Source organism: Scomber japonicus, chromosome 13, assembly GCF_027409825.1.
Source record: "Scomber japonicus isolate fScoJap1 chromosome 13, fScoJap1.pri, whole genome shotgun sequence".
In the NCBI taxonomy this organism is placed as follows: Eukaryota; Metazoa; Chordata; class Actinopteri; order Scombriformes; family Scombridae; genus Scomber; species Scomber japonicus.
Genome location: NC_070590.1, coordinates 17225256 through 17248024, shown reverse-complemented (window position 1 = coordinate 17248024; position 22769 = coordinate 17225256). Strand labels below are relative to the sequence as shown.

Here is a 22769-nt window from a genome sequence, read left to right as displayed (position 1 = left end):
AGTTGGATGACAAAAATATGGCCAAAAACTGCCCCACACAACTACTAGACAATTAGAGTTATCCTTGATGTCTTAACACTTATAGTACAGGGATTCAATTCATAAGAGATCTATATCTAGATTTTTGCATATAGGACATCAAAAAGTAGACATTTTAATCAATATTAATTTATTTTAAGGTTTCAATTTCAGATTTTTTCCGAATATGCAATAAATTAAGCATAGCTTTGTTGATTGTACTAATTGGTAGAGTAGAAAAAAGGAAGAACCACCATTTCATACGATAGGACATCCAAAAATATAATTGCAATTAATAAAATAATAAAAATCAAATCAAATGAAATGATATTATTTTAAATAATACTATTATAAAACATAATGATACTTGTGTAAAATATTGGTAAAACGTATTATTCAGTCTGATTATCTGGTCCTCTGAAGGGCTTTCCATTAGCAATTACAAAAACCGTGTCACAGTTTCTTATTAAAAGAAAGTATTGGCCTCATATTTACACTTTACTGATGTGACCTGAGTAGCAACTGTAGCTTCCCCGTAATTACTTAGGTCAGTCTGGAGCAGAATTACAGTTACAGCACTAATAATTAATAATAAAATTAATCATATATTTATTTGTTATCGCTCATACAACAATTACAGTCGCATTACCGTGACAATCACATAACCACTTTGGCGTCAATTTGAAATAAAAATGCAGATGAATTCCTGCAGTGACATTCATGCACACTAGTATTAAAGACAAAGTCCATTCTACTGCAGCTCATTCATTGAACTTGGTCAATCTTAGAACAAAAATACGTAGAGTCATCCAGCCAGAGTCAGCTATCTGTGTTTTTGTTTCATGACGTTTAACACAGAAGCATAGAACTTAAATGATCTCATACATGATTTGACTGGATTTTTATAAAAGCAGCATCATTGTGCAGTCATTTGCCTCTTTTATATGATCTGCCTTATAAGCTCAAGCACAGTAGCAAATAAATCAGAATCTAAACTTGTGTTGTTGGCTTTAAGGTGTAAAAAAGGGTAGTAAAACTGTTCTTGGCATTAAAAGGCAAGCACTCAAGCATAATAGTTCAAACTTCCATTATAATTTCATCAGCAGTGACATTTTCCCATCTTGTGACATTTTTTTTGATCCACGTCTTTTTAATATACCTGTCTGATTACGTTTATAAACCCGTCCTTTGCGAGACATTTTCTGTTGCGTCCTCTTGAAAATAAAACACTGACTGTGGATGTCAGACCCCTCCACCTCTCTCTGTGTCCATCAAGCATCTCACTTGCTGTCTGTGATGGGGCTACCAACTGAACCATGGAGATTTGTGGATGTACTGTATATGTATTGACTTTGTAAATAGTAAATAAATTAATGTAGATGAACACATATATATAGATCAGACTGTCCTGCCAAACCTGCAGCACACCCTCTCAACACTTGATCCTCTCATTGCCTCGCTAAATCTTCAGCATTACACCAACCACGACGACCAATTTGCTCTCACAGGAGGTACTGAATGTAAAATAAATTAACATATTAAAAAACGTGTTCTTCTGTATTGTTATGGATGATTTTGCTGCAGATTTTAGGAAGTTCCAGCAAAGCTATATCTGTAGATGTTTCTTCAATATGGTGCCAGTCAAATATCCTGAAAGCAGTGAAGCTCTAAGTTGTGGTGTCTTTGTTGTTCTGAGTTGGAGGGGGGAAAAAATTAAAAGCAAAGCAAAAACCCTGTTTTTCCTCACTATTTCCTCTCGCTCTCACGTCCCTCCCTGACAGGGACCACTTCTCATTGGCAGGACAGTGTATAAATATATATTTTTGTTCTTAATGTTGTTGTACCTCTGTTGTCAGTCTCTGAACAACACTCGCTTCTCTCACTGAAAAGGAGCCTAAAATGGCAGCTTGGGTCAGTTCACTGATCCACATAATTGGCTGATGGTGTCGGCCCAAAGTGGAGCCTTCAGTACGAGCTGAATTTTGTCCTCCTGTGGTTAGTGATAGGGGGCAAATGATTCTACGTTTAGGAGCAACTTCAGCCAGGTGCTGGAGGGTTGGAGTTTACAGCTACACAGAATCAAAAAGCAAAGATGATTAGATGCAGTTGTTTAAAAACATAGGTCCATTTAAAGAGCCTGAAGATACCATACAAACATGTGAGAGAACATGGTTTAACAGAGACAATCTCATAGATATCTGTTGTTAGATTCCTCAATTTATAATCAGAATATGAAACCAAATGAGTCCACAATCCCCAAATGTTTTTAAAGCGTTAAATCTCTCTCTGTCTCTCTCTTACTCTCTCTCTCTCACTCCTGTTAACTTGTCTCCTGTTTTTCTTTCTTTTATTGTGAATTTGTGCCTTTTTGTCATCTTATCTTCCAATAACACTACTGTACATTGGAGACATAAAGATATGAATAAAAAGAAGCAAAGCAACTGTACAAAAGTTCTAATGTGATTTCTTTTTGTTGTAATGCTCTTCACACCACATCTATAATAACAAATACACCTTCTTGGCAGGAATGAAGATAAATGGTAAAATGATTTGTCACAGATTTCTTTTTCATTTTAAAAGTCATGCTTCTATTTGCAGAAAGGTTTTGACATATTAAGTCATTATTCAAAATGCTTAAAGTTCTGACAACCCATTCAAATGTTATCTATGAGTGACCTTAGGGATACTGGAACGAATATCGTAATTCATAAAGGTGCGTTAAAGCCACAATGTGTATAATTTGAATATGTATTCAGCTCACCCAGTAGTAAGATCAAGAAAGACACTTTGGCAGAGAGCAACCATCACACACACATATACACACACACACACTGTAGGTAAAATTAATCAGGCTTTGGTCAGCAAAATGACTTTAAATGTTGATAATGACACAGAAGAAGTAAAGAGTAGAGAACCACTAGACATTGTGTGCAATACTGTTAACACTGCACACGTTGAATGTAGTTCAGACGATTCCCTCTCAAACACCCAAACCTTCATGAGGTTAATTTAGCTTAAGCATAAAAACCATTTGCCACAGCTTTTTTAAATTAAAATTAAAATTCCTTGTAGAACTCAAAAACAGAACAAAAACAATACTGACTCCTGAAAAAAACTAATAATGATTTTTATTTGATGTTTCTTATGGACCGTCTGAACTGCATGAAAAGTAATTGTAACAAAAAATGCCATTGAAATGCATGGTGAGGGAAAGGGACACATAATTAATCTTGACAGGTGTTTGATTACTCACCAATTGATTGGGTTTCCCCACTCCCACCAATATAGACAGCCAGTTTACTGATCCACCTATGACACCAAAACAACCAACCAGTTACAAAAAAAGACAACAAGGGACTTCGGTGCAACTTCTACTCTTAAAATAAAATAATACTTGTCAGTGTTCATATGTCATTAAGAAAATAAATCTTAATATTACTGTCTCTTTTTTTTTTTTTTTTTTAAAGGGAAATTCTGGATTTTTTTATAATCTGGATTTTATTTTCCCATCATTTTGGGTCCAAGTGACTAATGGGGGGAAATATTTGGGAACTGGGCCAGTATTGAGCGAGAGCACTTCAGCTGGCTGCAGTGTAATCCTTGGTCAAAGTACGTGAAATAAAAATGCTTGTTTTTGCCACTGAAGATTGTTATTATAAATATATGACAACAAAAGTAAAAACAGGAAATGTTTGCCCCTATTGGTTATATTATATTGGTTACATTGACTAAAATTATGGGAAAATAGAAAAATACCAGAATGTCCCTTTAAAGGATCTCTCAAAATTGGGAGAAATATATTTATTTGCTTGGTTGATGAGAAGATTGATATTCCACTCTCATATCTTTATGTTAAACATTACTGCAGCTGGTAATTTTATCTTAGCATAAAAACTGGAAACAGGAGCAAAACATCTAGCATGGCTCTGTCTGAAGGTTAAAAAAATCACTTATAAGTGCCTTTATGAACAAATCTGTACATTTAATCCTTAGAAAAATTGAAGTGTAAAAAGGTACATTTGGGTTTTTCAACATGTGCTGGACTTTGTATTAGTTGGGAGCAATGATTTCTTCTTTCTTTCTTCTGAAGCAAACAATGTAAAACGTGTAACCTACCTTTAAAATTGCTGTCCCTCTGCACAGAGCCAAGCTAGCCGTTTCCCCCTGCCTCTCGTCTTTAAGCTAAGTTATATTGCTCTCTCCTGGCTGTAGCCTTACGAGTTGCATTGATCTATTTATAACTCTGTAGGAAAGGAAAGCAATTTCCAAACATTTCCCAAACTGCTGAACTTTGCTGTCTATAAATAGGCAACTGACAGACTGATCAATCTGGTAGCCTGAGGAAAAGATTCAAAACTGGGATTAATATTGTTTGATCTATACTCATGAGCAATTCTAAATTTACTTATTGAATATTTAACAATTAGTTCTTAGCAGACACTTTTAGTTTAGAATTATTGCCCATCGGACAAACTTTAGAATCTTTTCATGTTAAAAAAAAACCTCAGACTGACAGACAATATAGCCTATTCATCATTCCCCATCTTGGCACAGAGTCAGCTCTTTAAGAGAAACTACACATCTCATTGTATTTAAATTGAAATAAGACCCATACATTCCATACTATTAAGAAAGTGAAGGATTATTTATGAACATACAAAGAGGGCTTTAGTGCAACAAATACCATGCGTCATGGTGACATTCAATAAACAGACATGTCCATTCATAAATAAGATAATACTTTCTCACTGAGTCCTTAACAAACCTGGGATAATAGCTTGATCCGATGTTATGCTTAAAGTCCAGAGCAGGTTGTGTGCAGGACCTTGCACCCAGAAGGGCAACAGCTGAGAACAAAGTGGGGGAACCAAAAAGAGAACAAACAGTTCAACAACGGGACTCACCGCAGGAAAGCAGGTCCAGTCTCTCAACTCCCCTTTGAAGATCTCCGTCATCTGCGCACAGGGGGTCTGCAGCTTTTTCCAGACACCACAAGAAAGACGCACGGAGACAGGTACTGTACTGAATAGACGGTGGTGTTTCTGTTTTCAGCAGGTACTCTAAAAAGAAAAGAACTAATTACATTCAAACTTGAAGCTGTACACCTTACTGTCTCAAAATGGACTAACATATGCTGCAGTTGCTGTCAGAGGTACTACGAGCATCCATGACATGATCAGTTACTATCAAGTTGTAACTGATATTGTCATGAGATGTCTAAAAGCATGCAGTGGTGTCAGGGTGTAAAAGCGATTTCTTTGTTCCTGACTTTTTGGGCAGGTGAGGCTCTCAACACAAATACAGGTAGCGTTACAACAAGGCAGAAGAATTCAGTGTTTAGCTCTGGGGTATCTAACCAGAGGCTAATAAATATTTAACTTAATAGGTTCAATTTCATCACAATGGCAGGACCTTTGCATTATTTAAAAAGTCTTAAAACATATTTGTGTGATACTGGTTTTAGGAAAAGTCTCGTAGGGATATTTTAAGAGTTATTCGTTTTATCTATATTCCACTTCCACAACCCCTCCATTCATGCCTCCAATCTCTTAATTAGCCTGTGTGTGTGTGTGCCTGAGTGTGTGTTAGGTTAATTATATATTGTAGAGATGAAAACCTGTTCAGCACGGGACCAAACAATTGGTCTCCATAAGGTCAGTCATTTATTTCAGGATTTTGTAGCACTAAATTTAGGACGAGTCAGGTGTAGAAAGAAATGTGATGTGATAAAGCTGCACTAATCAATATTTTTTATATCACCACTGGATCAAATGACCACATGTAAAGTGAAAGTCTCCCGTAGTGATGATCCATGTGATCAGCCCACAGATACTCTGTATCTCTTCACCTATACAGAGCATTTTTGTGTCTTTTAACGTTTTACGACCTGTAACTTTACTGTTTTATTTAAAGCCATGATTAAGCCTCTATACTCTACATATCCTACAACAAAAGGTAGACAGACAATGTTAGCAACTAGCTAGTGGCCACAGTGGAGCATTTAGCAACTGAAGATTCACATATTTCCCTCAGGAGATGGTGGAGACCAAAACAAATCAAAAAATACTGTTTTGTTGTTTTTGTATAAAAGATGGTAGCATTTAATTATACTCAGTGACTTAGCAGATATATATTAATCATTGCAATAAAATGTTTATGTGATGATTCAGAAGATTTGATTAAGTAGATTGTTGCATAAGATAGATGTTATAAGATATATGTTAAGATAGATGCAAAGTCATGTTTTGAAAGTAGCTTACAATCATTTTGTTTATGGAGCAAAAACGGAAGTTGCTGCTTTTCTGCTTTTGTTTCAAAAATGGGCCAACCACAACCACAATCTGAAATGTCATGTTGTCTATTTATATTGGCTGTAATAAGACTTTTAGGTTTGTTGAGTAAATGACCCCATTACAAGATATTCACTTTGTGAATATGAAATATGCAAGAATTAACCATTTTTTATACATGGTTCTTGTTTCTGTTTTCACATGTGACCTTCAGGGTACTGTCACTTTAACGTGGCTGAAGCTAACCATGATTAGACATGATTACAAAGCCATTTCAGAAATGACTTTCAGGCATCCCTGTCAGGTTTGGCTCTGTCTGTTTTACTGGGCTCTAGGTCTGTGCTCTCGGTAAACTGACTGTAATAGACGCACACATTTGTGTTTTCCTTTTCTTTTTTTTTACACTTTGTTTAGGGGTGTATTTATCTGTGTCCACAGGGGAGAATATGAGCACTGGAACATTTCAAAGTGGTGGGAGAAACAAGTGCAGGTAAGACAAGGATCCCTTACAGACCTTTTTCTCTTTGTGTTCTGGTTTTGCAAGAGTAAGAAAAAACACGTGAGGCAAAATGGTGATGAAAGCACAGATTACAGGCAGAAAAACGTGTATGCAGAAACACAGAGTCTCCAGAAAAAGAATATAACCCTCCTGTTCAGTATTTCAATTGCACAACCGTCATAAGTAGCTTTGAGGCTGTTGGTATGAGTCTTTGCAGGGCTCTGTGATGAAACTTAAATAGTCTTCCATTCAACATTTCTCACTGGACCAGCCAACCCTCTCGGTTATCCACTTAACACTTCTTCAGGCGAAAGAATGTGCCCTAAGTCTCCACATGTGATACAGTGAGGTGAAGTGGCAGGGCACTAAGATTAGCATTTTTATTTTATAAGGGTCATTTATTTTCTTCTAGTTCTTCAGTTTAATTAGGTAATTTCCATCCCTCTTACTTTATAATGTCACCCAAAGTTTTCCCAAAAAAATGCGGTGCCATGAATCTGCTTAGAAAATATATATGTGTATGTATTCCATCCATATGTTGGGAATTTGTTTACTGTAATGTTAAAGTTCAGGATCTCTAAATTATAGAAGCAAGTGTCAAGAGACCATTTATCCTGCAGTTTCTACTGTTTCAAATGTAGCATTTTCCAGTCAGAAGGCTACTTAATCATAATATCATGACATTATTATTATTAATGAAATTGTGAAAATATGATTCCACTACAGTCATGGTTTAGAACTGTTTTGAATCACTTCCTGTTTCAAAACATATTGGGCAAAATGCATCAGAGTGGCTGATTGCTTCATGTATTGTGCACTTCCAAATCCATTATGCAATTGTCCACTATTAACTGTGCTGCAACACTTGTTAAATCAAATTATTTTCACTCTTTCAAAAAAGCAAAAACATCTGTGCCAGAGCTTATAAAACTGCATTTAACCCCTCCCACCTCTCCCTGGATTTAGAAAGATAACCTTTCACCTATATGAGGAGAGATTGAGGCTGAAAGAAGCTAATGCTATTGTCCCGTCACTAATGCACAACTGCGTTACATGCATTGTTCAGTGAACTCTGCCGATAGAGAGTAAACCTCTTAGGGATCTGAAGGGTTACCCAAGTCTTGCAACAACACTCACAAAGACGAAGGGATCAGCCTCTACACCTCCTCTTCTACTCTCTGTAACTGCACACACTCACAGAAAAACACATCCACACATTCACATGTCTGTCTCCTGCCAGCGATTACCCTCCCAATCTGGCTCATTCTTGCCCACATTCCTGAGTCAACCCCACTGCTTTGTCAGTCGTCGCTCCACCGATTCATGACCACAGAGGACTCCGCCACAGAGAGGACTACACCAGCACAGACACTCTTCAACCTGTGCTTTCGTCCCTTTTCATCGTGGCCGGTTTAGAAGACCTAAAACGGAAGCTGCCTGAAGGACATGAGGAGAGATTTGACTGACAAGGAATCACTTCTTGTTACTTCAACTGGCCTGAGCAGAGCAGAGCCCTATTACATCAAATGAATGTAATAGAACCAACCAAAGTCTGAGGAGAGGCTAAAAGCAGTTCTTCCACTGGATTTTGCTTTGTTTGTCCTTGCTGGACTTTTGATTAGAGTAGATGTATATACAACCTTCTTGACTGTCAGGACAGACAGGTAAGGAAGTTCATATACTCCAGAAAGACCTTTTATCAATCTAAACTCCAAAGATGGACCCATTTACAGACAGCCCACGGCAGCGCTCAGACAGCATGAGCAGCTCAGCATCTCAGGGCTCAAGGTCCAAGATGCTCCTTCGCCAGCGTCTGTCCCAGCTGCTCACCTGCATAGAGGATATGAGCTCTGATGATGAAGCCAGTGAAGAGGTGTCCCGCACACTGGATGAGGCCTTCCAGCTCTGTGGACGCTATATTCCCACAGATGCATTCAGGTTTAATACATATCTAAACATATAGCTACACACAAATACTCATTTATCAACTCAAACTCAAACTCCAGTTAATGTTGTAAATGTTGTTATGAGTGCAAAGTCTGACGGGATTTCTTTTCTCTTTTCTTTACAGTTTGACACTTGTTTCTTTACTTCCACTAGTTCCCAGTTAACCCTATAATATTTTTAAAGTGTAGATATTGAAAAAGCAAATATGTTATTAGCATGTGTTGAATTTTTGCTTTTTTATGTTTATTTATGTTTTATGTTATGTTCTGCAGACAAAACAAGCTGTTGAATACTGTATTGTGCATTATAAGATATAGAAATAAAATGGCGTGCAATTGACCACGATTAAATTTTTTTTTTTTTCCCAGTATTATTTGTAGTATTAGTGTAATTACAGTATTAGTATTAGTATAGTCATTATTATAACAAAATAATACAATAAGTCAGTCTCATGTAATTCAAGCTTAGGGATGAATATAATGTATAGTCTTAATATTGTCTCTTTTTCCATCACTTTAGTCAACTCTTGTCTTTACTAAACACACTGACAGGTTGCACATAGTGACCTGGAATGTGGCCACAGCAGAGCCTCCTGAAGACGTCACGTCTTTGCTGCAACTGGATGTCCAGCCCCCCGCAGACCTCTATGTGATTGGGTGAGAAATAAAAAAATATAGACACTCAGATTTAAAATAGGATGTAAAGTGAGCTGTTTGCTATTTATTTGTGTTGGTGTATGTCAGCCTGCAGGAGGTGAATGCTGCACCAGTGAGGTTCATCTCAGACCTGTTAGTGGAGGACTCCTGGAGCCACATTTTCATGGACACACTGGCACCCAGAGAATTCGTCAAGGTGAGAGAGGACAAACAGAGAAGGGAAACAGTACAATGCGTACAGGTATAATTACAAGTGATATATTGTACAGCCAGCCAGTACCAGCCAAAAGTTTAAACACACATTCAAACTTCCCTTGAATGAGGAAGTGTAAACCTTTGACTGGTAGTGTATATTTGTGGTTATGTGGATGTGAAAACTGCTGGTATTAAATCATAGTGTCCGAAAGGCTACTGTAAAGAAAAGAAAATTATATAAATCCATGGAGCTAGGCTTAAAAATCATCTTTTCAATATTGTTTACAAACATTTTGTACGAGTACAAAAAGTACAGTAAAACTTTACAAATCACATAAAAAATACTAAAACCTCTCTCCATCTGTAGATCACATCTGTGAGGATGCAGGGTTTGCTGCTGTTGGTTTTCGCCAAACAAATTCACCTCCCCTACATCCGAAACATCCAGACAACCTACACTCGTACTGGCATCTTTGGCTACTGGGTAGGTACATTACAATGGGAGCACTGGTTAGAACCTCGAAGAAAGCACGATGAAACTCTGGACACCAGGAATCCCATTGGTATCAGATGCTAACATGTTATGAAAGGCCTTTTGTTTGTGTCTAGTGAAATGTGCAACAGCTTTGACAGAGTGATCACAAACAAAGAAGACTCAGTGGTAAAACTGGTAAAGAGGTACAATGGGGCAAAAAGACAGACTGAAACATAATTCAAGTTACAGAAAAAAAATTATCTTTTTGAGTGATGATCAAACTTTTTCACCTTGGTTAAGGGAAGGGGGGGGCAATACCTATAAATATTTTTCAAGGTTTCTTGGAAGCACTGCACAAGCCAACTCTCACACACTAACTGTGACGAAATCAATTCCTCTATTTTTTACCTCACATTATGTTTATCTCTGTCAGGGGAATAAAGGAGGAGTGTCGGCGCGTTTTTCCTTCTACGGCCACATGGTGTGCTTCCTCAACTGCCACCTAGCAGCTCACATGAACTACGCTCTGCAGCGCGTTGATGAGTTTGAGTATATCCTGGAGGCACAAAACTTTGACATCTTTGACACCCCACAAGTCCGTGACCACAAGTCAGTAAACCTACATGAATGCAAACACATACGCACTCATATGCAGTGTGAAACATATGCACTGAAGCTCCGCCCCTCTCTCACAGGGTGGCGTTCTGTTTTGGCGACTTGAACTTCCGTATCGCAGACCATGGTTTGCACTTCCTGCGCTCATCCATCAACAGTGACCGCCTGAATTTGCTGTGGTCCAAAGACCAGGTGATATGTCAAAATGAGCACACACACACACACATAATGAAATGTTCTAATGCTAATCCTTGCTAATTTATTTCATATTCCCACAGCTCATCACAATGAAGAAGAAGGAACCTTTCCTGCAGGAATTTGAAGAAGGGCCACTAAACTTTAAACCCACCTACAAGTTTGATCGAAACTCTGACACCTATGATACCAGGTAACATACACTACAAATAAAATGCAACTTTCAGATTAAGAGACTGAACACATTTCCCAAACATGCACCCAACCTTCATCTGTGCTCTTGTTTCCATTTGAATTTTGCGAAGCAATCCGAAGACATGGTTGGGTTTTAAGTAAGAAGCACTCTTTGCTTTTTATGTTGCATGCCCCACATTCCCTTATTTCTATAGTCACCTCACAATCCTTTTCCCCAAAACTTCTGCCACCATATCTTTAGTTGAAACGACACATATAACCCCTGAGACACTCTAAACATCATCTGGAAGACAAACAGAGAACTAAAGCAATAAAAACCTTGTCTAGATGAAATTGGGAGCAGCTCTTTTTGTGAGTCGTACAAAGTCCTGACAATAGCGCCATGTATGTGTCTCTCTCAGAAAGAGCACTGTGGAGCTGCCCCTAACCATGTACAGACCCAGACCCCTGCAGCGCTGCAGCACCACCCTCCTCTTCCTGCTCACCTCCCTCACCTGGGGGCTGCTGTCTGTCTGGTTGGGGGCCTGGCACAGGGAGCTAGACCCACCAAGGTGGGTGTCTCCATAGATTTGGCCTTTAGAAATAAGTGAAGGACACATATGGGGTTATATACTGTACATATAACCTACAGTAGCAAAATAACTGGAGACACTGACAAGACATAGACAGTTTAGTTAATATCAGAGAATGATAGACATGATCAGTACTTTTCATTCATAGTAAAACTCAAAGTGCTACAGTATTAATAACATAGAGCACACAGCTTTCTTGAATAGAAAGGTTTTGAGGTCTTTTAAAAAAAAGAGATTGTGCTGCCCTCAGATGGTTAGGGAAGCTGCTTCACAAGCATGGTGCAACAAGGTATAGGGCTCAATCCCCTATGGTGTGGAGCTTAGCACTGGGGGGCCAGAGGAACAGGCTTCTGACAGGGTTAGAGAGGGGCGGACTTTAGAGATGTTTTTGAGATGGTGGAAAGGGTTTTGGAATAAATGTGGTCATCAAAAGTCATTTGAGGGTCAACCCTAACACCCACCTGTTTAGTGACAGATTAGAGTCATTAGACCTGAGACAACTCCCTCCTGCACCCAAAGCACTGTACTGTTTGTACTTGCATAATGTATGTGTGTATACATAAGCTGTAAAACCATGCCAAAAATGGTATTTCCCACTCCTGTGAGCACTGTGCGTCCATGATATGCATCATTTCTTCACAGCATGCCTCAATGTAGGGATAGTACTGCATGTCCCTGTATGTGTGAATATGTGTAGTTTGTATTCTTTAACAGCATTGTTTCCAACATGTTTATGTAAGAAAATGAATCGCAAGTTATAAAGAAATGTGGCAGAAAAGGTAAGCATTGAAAACAAAACGTTATATTCAATTCTCAAAAGATAACAATGCTTGCTTTTGCTTTGCTCAGTGGTAAGAAGAGGAAGCCAGCCTGGACAGATCGGATCCTCTGGCGTATCAAACCCAAAACTCTGCCATCAGAAGATGATGATGAGACGGCATCAACTTCTACTGATGACGGACAGGATGAGTACCCAATCCTTGTCAGCCAGGATAAATACACCAGTGACATGAGCTACGGTGTCAGTGACCACAAGCCTGTCATTGCTACCTTCAGTGTGGAGGTAAGGGCAGGGTCACTGTCGGACTCTAGCACTTTGTGTTGTGCTTCTCAGGTGTTAATCAACAAATCTAAGTGTGCATCTTTCCTTCTAATAATGTGGAGGGTTTTTTTCCTCTTGACTGTCTCACAGCTGAGGAAGCACTTTGACACACCAATGGTGCACGTGTCTCCTGTGGGTGTATGGAGCGCCGATCACGATGCACTTCTGACCTACACCGTCCAGGAGGACTTCATGTCCTCTACATGGGACTGGATTGGCCTGTACAAGGTACTGCAACCGACGTAAATAAAAACACAATAGTAAAATAATAAAATACAACACAGAATTTAACTCATGGCATTGTTGTCCTGCAGGTGGGATTCAAGAGTGCGTCTGACTATCAAACCTTTGTTTGGGTTAGAGAGAACGAGCTGCCAGAGATCAATGAAGTCATACAGGTAAAGTGCAAGTTAGGTATTTGTTTCAAGTTTGAAAACCACTTTAAACTACAGACACTACAGTATATGAACGCACGCTTCATTTATATGCATGTGTTTGCAGCTATCTGTGGATAAGGATGAGATCCCTCTGCTAGGTGGACAGTATGTTTTGGGTTACTACAGCACAAACATGCAAAGCATCATTGGCCTCAGTGCTAACTTCCAGGTGAGTGTACCTCCACTACTCCAGTAGTTTACATATTATACTATATTTAACATCATTTTGTGGCGATATGGTGCCTGCTGAATCAGTGATAACTACTACATAGGACATGACATAAATAATTAAATTATTATATTATAACCTTACATTTGCCATTGCATTTGTCTGTCATGATCACACATTTACTGAACTGTCATGAGCACCAAATATAGATGTATGGATTGTTCTGCTAAAACTCTTCATGCAAAGCAACATGGCACCTTATTTCAATCTTGCAGATCCTGGAGTCAAAGCGTGCCGTCATGGAAGGCCTCGTTCCTGACAACGTAAACGGGCTCAACAATTAAGAACACATACACTCCGGTGACACATCTAATTCCCCTCCTTGTAAATTCTCATAGAAGTCATTCAGATTTTAAAATGACCCAACATCTGATCCATCATCTACTCGTCTACTGCTGACTCAGTTGAGAAAATGGTAGCATCACGTGGCCTGGAAACACCAATGTGTTGTTTCCAACTTTGCTTTCATGTTCACCTCAAGTCAGATCCACTCTTTCTAGAGCACTTTCTCTACTCTGTAACGAGGAGCCAACAAGCTTAGAGGAAATACAGGAATAAAAATGCCAAACTGTGCAGTGGCTTTAACACAAAAAATATGTTTTTGAAAAGAGTGGCCATGACAACTGCACGTCAATATGCTCCTAGTTTCAGTAGTTTTTGATTTGGCCTACATTAGTGCCAGTGCAGAAGTTTGTACAAGTAGAAAAAATCTGACAAACATCAGGAACTGTTGTAAAGAAAACACAGTATGTTGATGAAGCTATTTTACTTCATCTGTACCATATTAAGACAGAGAGATGCACCTAGTAAAGTTATGAACCTTCTTCCTGGATTATTTGCACCAATTATTGTACCCAAGACTCTGAGAGTGTAATGATAAAGATATGACAACAATTTTAAATATAATTTACACATTAATTATTCTCAGAGCGTTTAATGTTAGGTATAGATGTTGATGTGGACCTTTACACTGAAGTGTTTTCTTTATAAAAAGGTATGTGATTTATATGTGATGATAAGTCTAATGTGTATCACAACAGACTCTAAGACATTAAACAGAATCATGATCATCATGATTATCAAGATTATATTTTGAATATATATGGATGATATAAAGATTTAAAGTAATTATTTATCTATCTCTTAAAGGTGCACTCTGTAGAATTTAGTGGCATCTAGCAGAACGGATTGGCAGAAAATGAGAATTGTTGTCTTTGCCTTTTATAACCTATCTACAGACTGAGCAGGTCTCCTTCTACACTGCCATGTTTTTACAGTCGCCCAGAACAGACAAACCAAACACTGGCTTTAGAGAGCGCATTTTGTATTTTTCCTACACACTTGGAAGGGGGGGGGGGGGGGTCAGTTGGTTGCAAACTGCAGCCTCACTGATACCACTAAATCCTACACACTGGTCCTTTAACTTATTAGCTGTAGTTTCTTGCATTAGTGCAATATGTAATGTCTTCTCTACTCCAATGTAAACCTGATGATTGTTATTAAAAAAAAATTGTTGTTTGTTTTTGTGTGTGCATGTGTGTATGTCGTAGTTAAAATGTGAACATTTGGTTGAACACTTCAATAGAATCCAATCAGCAGAATGTGTTTTGGGATCTGTGTGTTTCTTTGTAGTAATTCAATACTTACAGGAACATGAGAAGTGTTGGAAATGCCTTTCAGGTTCATATGTGATTACAGTGACTTCTTTTATTCAAGCAGGACTTGTGTCTGATTAAAATGTGTCAAAACACAAACATGTTTGAAACCAAATTAAATCAGAGAAGGAGCGGCTGACTGTCAAGTTTGTTAACATATATACGATATTACTTTGTTATTGTACTCATGGAATAATCCAACATGTTTTCACCTCTAAACTACATGAAAAGTCATAATTTTATTTGCTAACAAACAATACAAGCAACTGAACTAATGACAGAGGTTACACTTATGTCAGCTGTGATTGAAGGTTAGTAGTTATATGGTTTTAAGAGTAACATCTATGAGAAACAAGTTTAAACAACTAGTCATCCACTCACCAGCAGGTGGTATTTTTTCTGTTTTCGTGGGTTTTATGAGCTGGAAGCCCAAATTATGTAAAAATAAACAAATACTTGAAATCGTTTAAATTGTGGGCCCTGAATCTAATCTATGAAAGTTTAACTTTTTGAATGGAATTATGGAAATTAAACAACTTTTCCATGATATTCTAATTTTTTGGAAAGGGTCTGTATATGACGGCATTTGTGTTGAAAAGAAAAAAAAGAAAAACAGATGTAAAAGCTGAGTCACAAACAGCAGTGCAGAAAATACATGAGTGCTTAGGTAAGTTAGAGATAAGTTACAAGACAAAACTTAAGACAGCAAACAATGAATATTAGTCTTACCTGTTCATCAGGTACCACAGCAGAGAAACAGCTGAATACATGTCAAGAATGAAATTACTGAATGCTACAAGATGAATTTCAGCTCAAAGAAAGAGAAATCTTGCGAGTTTCATTCACCACAAACATAAAAACACAAGAATAATTCATATTTTGTTATAGGTTGATAGCAAAGTTTGAAACGTTGAATCACTTCTTCTGCATTATTCACTTACTGCGGATTCAACCTGCAAATATACGGACCGCGCCACACTGTGGTCCAAGCGAGTTTTGCTGCAGGTTAGTACTTGGTCCAAGCGGGGGGATTTCATGCTGCCTTCAGCGGCTCCTCGTAAACTCCAGATTTCCTCGGGGTCTATTTTTGACGGAATACCGTAAACCTATACAGTCTATGATCTAAACATCCTGGTGTCCCGTAATACCGTGATACCGCCCGAACCTATTATGTTACTACTTCATATAGGTAGTGATAGAACTAGGCAGGTATGGATTTTGTCCAAAGACTAAATGATTGCGATGATGATGATGGTGGTAGGAAATAATAATCATCATCATCATCATCACAACACTTGGTCTTCTTCAATTTAAGATTTTAAATTAGGCTACTAAAGTAACCACCTCAGATACAGTGCTGTGATTTAAATACCCGGCTTTGTTATGAGAGGCATTACATTTGATAGGATTGTCATGAATTTGAGCCTGTCTGATTTCTCTTGCCATACCTGAAAGTTGACGTGGAAAGTAAGAAAGTAACGCAGAAATAATCATCCACACGGAAATGCTACACAACGGAAGATGGGCATGTTTCAACGGTTCCTTTACGCACTTGACTCTCCCATGATCCTTTGCGCCAGCAGCAACTACAGCCCGTTGGAGCATCTTTTCTTTAAAGGGTCTTGGGTGTTACACACGTGGGGAGTTTTAAAACATCGCCTCCTCGCTTAAGGTAAAGTTTTAACATATTTATGTGCTAATATTATGCCGTTGATAACGGGAGAGAAGCATGTATACAAGTGAAGGTTGTCTCACAGTTTTGTGAAAGCTACGTAAAGAAATCTGAAAAGATCCGCAGGCTAACAGCAGGCGAGCTGAGCTAGCTTGAGAGGTTGGCACAGGCTAGCTAACAGTACAGGGATAAACACTTACTTTGACTACTTCGAAATATTTTGAACAACATCGTTGAACATGGCTTCACTGTGGTGCTCTGTGTTGTTTTACAAGTTTAAATTATGTGCTATTGATAGAGTCTGTCAGGTAGTTAGCTAGCTAGTTAGCTATGAATGTAGCTTTGAAGAATAGAAAACGGAGAAATGACAACATCTGATAGTGAACTATGTTCACTTAATGGCATAGCCTCCAAAAATCATTGGATATATTATCTATCAACTTGTCGCTTTGATATTATGGACTGAATTGTTTTATCAGCAAAAATGAGCCTCGTGTTTTGACAAATCTTTTTCCAGTCACAAACAGGAAACCTTCGTTATTAACTTGTTTAATTGTATAAATAAGTTTCATATGTGTTTTCACTTCCATATAAAGATATTGTGTAGTCTTGGGTCTGAAGCAAACGGAGGAAGATGAGTGAAGACGTGGAGCGGCTCCTGATCCAGTTCCAGGACGAGCAGGGGGAAGTTCTGGGTTCACCTTTTGATGTGCCTCTTGACATCACCCCAGAAAAACTCCAGCTGGTCTGCAATGCACTGCTGCAGAAGGTAATTAGCAGGCTTTATGCAACATAAAAAAATTAAAATTGTGCTAAAGCTGTGCTCGAAGGCGTTTGAGCCTTATTTGTTTAATCAGCCTTTGCTGACATGTATAGTGTATAGATTAAAAATGAAAACGTGTGTCTCAAAGTTTCATATTGTTGCACTGTACCAATGTTAAGATTATTACTGTGTGTGTTGAATCTAAATGTGGTTGTGCACACATTTTTCCCTATTATGTAACAGTATCATAATAATCAAATGCAGGTTTATGTTTCTCCTAATGTATAAATATTGGTCGTAATCAAGTCAAAGGCTGTGTATTGGTTTCTGCTTAACCTGTCTTTGGTACGTTCATTAAGTTGTATTCAGCTTAAATTTTATAATACAGTGAATACATCTTGTTCTGTCTTTTATCCACTGTAGGAGGAACCAGTGCCACTGGCGTTTTTTGTGCGTGGAGAGGCAGAGGTGGTGTCCTGTCTGGGCTCTTGTGTGAAGGCTCTTGGGGTTGAAACAGAGCAAGTCCTGCCAGTGGTGTACCAGCCACAGGCTGTGTTCAGGGTCCGGGCTGTGGCTCGCTGTACCAGCACATTACAGGGACACACAGAAGCTGTCATCTCAACTTCATTCAGTCCTACTGGCAAGTGAGTAACTCTGATAAAGAACATTTCTTTGCCTGTTCATCATGGGGCTTTCTTGTATTCAGTTTTATCCAAGAGTCCTTATGATATAATTACAATTAGAGAAATGCTGTATTCAGGGTTATTTCATTCACTAGGTGTCAGTGTCAGGATGCTTAAGCAGTGGTGGAATTAGCAGTTGTGTGTTAATTAATATTTTTTGTGAATTTGGTGGTCTTTGTTCATTTCAGATATTTAGCCAGTGGTTCAGGTGATACCACAGTACGTTTTTGGGACTTGACGACTGAGACGCCTCACCACACTGCCAAAGGTATAAAATCCCTTGCGGGTCAGCATTACTCTTGTATACGTCAAGATACAAATGATGGAGTAATGGAGCTGAGCTGTGCTTTATTTAAGGACACACACATTGGGTTCTGAGCATCGCCTGGTCACCTGATGGCAAGAAGCTGGCGTCGGGGTGCAAAAACAGTCAGGTGTGCCTCCAAATTCACACATCTGATCACTGCTGTATTTTTAGAACACATCTCGTGTATTTGATGTATTTTTTTCTTGTGGTGTTTCTGCAGATCTGTCTGTGGGATCCAGTGACAGGCACACAGATAGGGAAGACTTTGACAGGACACACTAAGTGGATCACTTGGCTCTGCTGGGAACCTCTGCATCTGTAAATGAGATTTCATCACTCTCTATGAATTGCTTCCCATTATTTTACTTCTGTAATGAAATAACAGGAATGAAAGATTGAATTGAGTTACAGAAGCTAGTGGAGCAGAGGCTGTGTCTTTGGCTTTCTGTAAATTTATACTTAATTTTTCAATTGGGACACAGTTTTGTACATCCTGTTCTGATTGTAGTTTGTCTGATCTTTCTACCTTTCAGCAACCCAGAGTGTCGGTATTTAGCCAGCAGCTCAAAAGATGGCTCAATACGAATTTGGGACACCGTGTTGGGACGTTGTGAGAAGATCCTGACTGGACACACTCAGTCTGTCACCTGTGTGAAGTGGGGAGGAGATGGACTTCTCTACACTTCCTCTCAGGACAGGACGGTCAAAGTTTGGAGAGCCAAAGATGTATGTGTCTATGTGTCTATGTGTCTGTGTCTGTGTCTGTGTCTGTGTGTGTGTGTGTGGCAGAGACACTGACAGAATGAGGTGAGTGAGTGGAAGGGGACATCATCACTGTGTTTTTTCTATCTTTGGATGTAGGGTGTCCAATGCAGGACTCTGCAGGGTCACGCCCACTGGGTGAACACCCTGGCTCTCAGCACAGACTACGTCTTGCGAACTGGAGCTTTTGAGCCTGCAACTGCCACTGTCAACCCCCAGGACCTCACTGGATCATGTAAGGATAATGTAACTCTCTTTTGGGTTGAAATGCTATTCACACAAATACATTTTCTGTTCTATGGAAAAAGGCTTGCTGGTATAGGTGTTCTGTAAGAGGAGGATTTCATGTAACAAGCATTTCTTTCTGTCATCCAGTGGAAGAGTTGAAGGAGAATGCTTTGCAGAGATACAATAAAGTTAGGGTAAGTTCTGTTTATTGTGATCTGTTTAGGTCTGTAACTCTCTTGGACACTCCCATGCATCAGTGCTCTTGTGTTCATCTGTTCTCGTTCTGCAGGGTTCAGCCCCAGAGCGTCTGGTGTCTGGCTCAGATGACTTCACCTTGTTCTTATGGAAACCTGCAGAAGACAAGAAGCCTTTGGCAAGGATGACAGGTCACAGTGCCCTGGTCAATGAAGTGCTCTTCTCCCCAGACACCAGGCTCCTTGCCTCTGCCTCATTCGACAAGTCCATTAAAATCTGGGATGGGTGCACTGGAAAGTAAGAAAGGCTAGCAACATTGAGAGTCTGTACTTGTGTGTAATACTGCTGTTTTCCACATGGTGGTAGTGTAAGCCAAAGTTTGTGTCTCCCTGTGTAATTATGTCTCTACCTGCTTGTCTCCACGTGCCTATAGGTACTTAATATCCCTACGTGGCCATGTGGCATCTGTGTATCAAGTGGCATGGTCAGCAGACAGCCGGCTGCTTGTCAGTGGCAGCAGCGACAGCACACTGAAAGTCTGGGACGTCAAGACTGGAAAGCTTAATATGGATCTACCTGGCCATGCTGATGAGGTAAAGGGTCAAAGGATTCATGACAAGTGCTGCTTCCTGGTTGTTCTTTACTTATTCTGTTTTTTTCCTAATTGCCTTGTTTCTGATCTCTGCAGGTTTATGCAGTGGACTGGAGTCCTGATGGACAAAGAGTAGCTAGTGGCGGGAAAGACAAATGTCTTAGAATGTGAGTGAGATGGCAAACAGCCATTTTGATCTTTTGCTGGTTTTTCTGAAAATGTAATGGAACAGTGTGTAAGATTTAGTGGAACAGACTTGGCGGAAATGGAATATAATTTCTGTAAGTATGAATGATAAGGGAAGGACGAGGGGAGGAGTATTCAGTTGGTTGCAATCTGCAACCTCACCACTAGATGCCACTAAGTCTTACACACTATTCCTTTTAAAATACCGATCTTTCTTCACACCTAACCCTTTGGCACTTTGTATTGTATATTTCCAGATGGAGACGATAGTCACACCTTTGTTGCTGTTCCTAACTTTGGATGTCACATGTACCGTCCCACCCATTCCTCTACTGTCAAGCAGCCTGATGGCTGAAGAAGGATGGCTAGAATCTACATAATGCCACAATTGGCTGTATCACACTGTCTGTCAACAATGGCATTGTGTCAAGGAACTCTAATATCATCATGATGCAGATGACCTGTGCGGGTTTGAAACCCATGTGGGAATTTTACAGATATAACACTGTAAAGGTGTTTAGCCGAATGGGATTGGGAATTGGCAGTTTATAATCATCAGGATATTAAACTGTAAAATATAATTCAGTATCTGCAACTCAAATTCCAATACTGAAAGTTGTTAATGTAGGCATTGATTTGCCCACTTCAGAGGCTCTGACATGCTTCTGAAATCATATTAAAGCCTTCTTATAGTTCCACACCCATTTGCCGAGGCCACAAACAAGGTTATGTACTTTTAAATGTATTCATAGCCAAATGTAGATTTTAAAGAGGATGAATTCATTCAAGTGTTAAGAGTAAAACAGGATCTAATTAGCATATCAGGAAACCAAATGTTCTTTTCAACAGTATGTGTGTCCCTCTCCTTTTCCTTAAGCCTTACATCATGAACTAAACAAGTTGACAGGTGGAGCAGTAAGACAACAGGTGGGAGAGCTAATAACCTTCCTCTGTGATGTTAATGCTGATGGTGCTCGCCCTGCTCCTTTAGCCTTTAATCTCCTCTGTCCTGCCGTCAGCAAAGCCTCAACCTGCTGATTTTTCTGGCGCTGTGGTGAAGCCAAGTGTCACCAACTCTGATTCTCATCCCACTGTGGGAAAAATCAGGTGCACAACTCCAGCTATAATAACCTGTTTTATATTTGGTTTTCTTTCAGATTTGTGAATATTTAAAATAAATATTTACTATATTACATCATGGCTAGATTTACTGTTCAGTTTCTTTTATATGATGTTTTGACACAGATTTCCAGAGTCACTCAGATCAAAATTTGTTAATCACAAGTTTATTGAAACCATGTTGTGTACCATGTAAGAGGTTTCTATATCTGATCATGTAAATAATACTTGCAGCACAATATTTTTTTCTTACATCATACCAACATACTTCAGTTTTTCTTCTAACACAAATTAATCTGTGAGTCTATCCAACAAGATCTTCTGAAATGTGAGTATTGACATCAGTATGATGTCTGATCCATTGTTAATGAAAAGCAGCAAAGCTAAAACACAAATATTCTAGACAGTGAAAATGTGCTTTAGGTAATGGAAACACAATGGTTGACATAAAGATTAAACAATATTCTGTTGCTTTTTTAAATAAAGTTGTGCTATCATCGGGGACATTAGCTTTAAGATTCTACTAATTTGGCATAGTGGAGTTAAAGGCTTCTGTGGAGCAACTAAGTCAATCAAAACCAAACTTTTCTTAGTAGTCATTTGTTCTGTTAGTGAGCTTCTTACACTATCTACTTCCCCTGTTAGTTCAACATCTGCATATGTAAACAATATTCAATAAGAATGAGTGCATTTGAACATGACTAAAAACTAGCTTACTTTCTCGTAAAAATTACACTCTTTACATCCTGTGTTTAAGACTGCACATGAAGATTTAGCTACATATGAAACTCTTTCCTTCAGTTTGTGCTTTAAGGTTTTTTGTATCAGATTAACACTCAGACACAATCTGCAGGAGAGGTGTTGACTCTAGACCAGTTTTTGTGGCCTCAGCAAGCCTGCAAGCCGCTGTCGGTGTGTAACGGGAAAGATGCCCCATCAAGATTCATGCAGCCATGCTCTTGTTGACCGCTGCGGCCATAAAATACACAATGAACAGCGATCTAAAGTTCATCACCAAGACTAGGCAAGAACATACTGCGGGTGTTTTAGCACGATGACACCACGAGCACAGTCAAGTAAGCGATTACAACACCTAGATGTGTTTAAGCACTGCACTGATCATTTAAAGTACTGCAGCGAATGCCGTTGCGTCCAATAGCATCTCTATTCTTCGCTCAGTAT

General features: G+C 39.0%; 2 protein-coding genes across 2 annotated transcripts; both read left to right on the top strand.

Annotated features, from left to right (window-relative positions):
• Nucleotides 1–8524: 8524 nt before the first annotated feature.
• On the top strand, nucleotides 8525–13709 carry inpp5kb (inositol polyphosphate-5-phosphatase Kb). Its single transcript, XM_053331094.1, has 13 exons — nucleotides 8525–8745; nucleotides 9306–9410; nucleotides 9498–9606; nucleotides 9973–10089; nucleotides 10514–10689; nucleotides 10776–10887; nucleotides 10974–11083; nucleotides 11196–11222; nucleotides 12507–12720; nucleotides 12850–12987; nucleotides 13074–13157; nucleotides 13261–13365; nucleotides 13641–13709. Exons 1-13 carry the CDS (start codon nucleotides 8525–8527, stop codon nucleotides 13707–13709), a joined length of 1587 nt encoding a protein of 528 aa, XP_053187069.1.
• A 2994-nt stretch (nucleotides 13710–16703) lies between these two features.
• On the top strand, nucleotides 16704–21655 carry nle1 (notchless homolog 1 (Drosophila)). Its single transcript, XM_053331571.1, has 13 exons — nucleotides 16704–16752; nucleotides 17349–17521; nucleotides 17939–18159; nucleotides 18387–18466; nucleotides 18556–18632; nucleotides 18726–18823; nucleotides 19039–19231; nucleotides 19367–19502; nucleotides 19643–19689; nucleotides 19785–19987; nucleotides 20124–20283; nucleotides 20379–20449; nucleotides 20726–21655. Exons 2-13 carry the CDS (start codon nucleotides 17387–17389, stop codon nucleotides 20736–20738), a joined length of 1434 nt encoding a protein of 477 aa, XP_053187546.1. The 5' UTR covers nucleotides 16704–16752; nucleotides 17349–17386; the 3' UTR covers nucleotides 20739–21655.
• Nucleotides 21656–22769: the final 1114 nt, after the last annotated feature.

Coding starts and splice junctions, on each gene's coding strand:
- nle1 (XM_053331571.1), top strand. CDS start 17,387: ATGAGTGAAGACGTGGAGCGGCTCCTGATCCAGTTCCAGGACGAGCAG. Junction 19,690..19,784: donor AGAGATACAATAAAGTTAGG/GTAAGTTCTGTT, acceptor CTCGTTCTGCAG/GGTTCAGCCCCAGAGCGTCT. Junction 20,284..20,378: donor TACCTGGCCATGCTGATGAG/GTAAAGGGTCAA, acceptor TGATCTCTGCAG/GTTTATGCAGTGGACTGGAG.
- inpp5kb (XM_053331094.1), top strand. CDS start 8,525: ATGGACCCATTTACAGACAGCCCACGGCAGCGCTCAGACAGCATGAGC. Junction 8,746..9,305: donor ATTCCCACAGATGCATTCAG/GTTTAATACATA, acceptor ACACACTGACAG/GTTGCACATAGTGACCTGGA. Junction 12,721..12,849: donor TTGCTACCTTCAGTGTGGAG/GTAAGGGCAGGG, acceptor ACTGTCTCACAG/CTGAGGAAGCACTTTGACAC.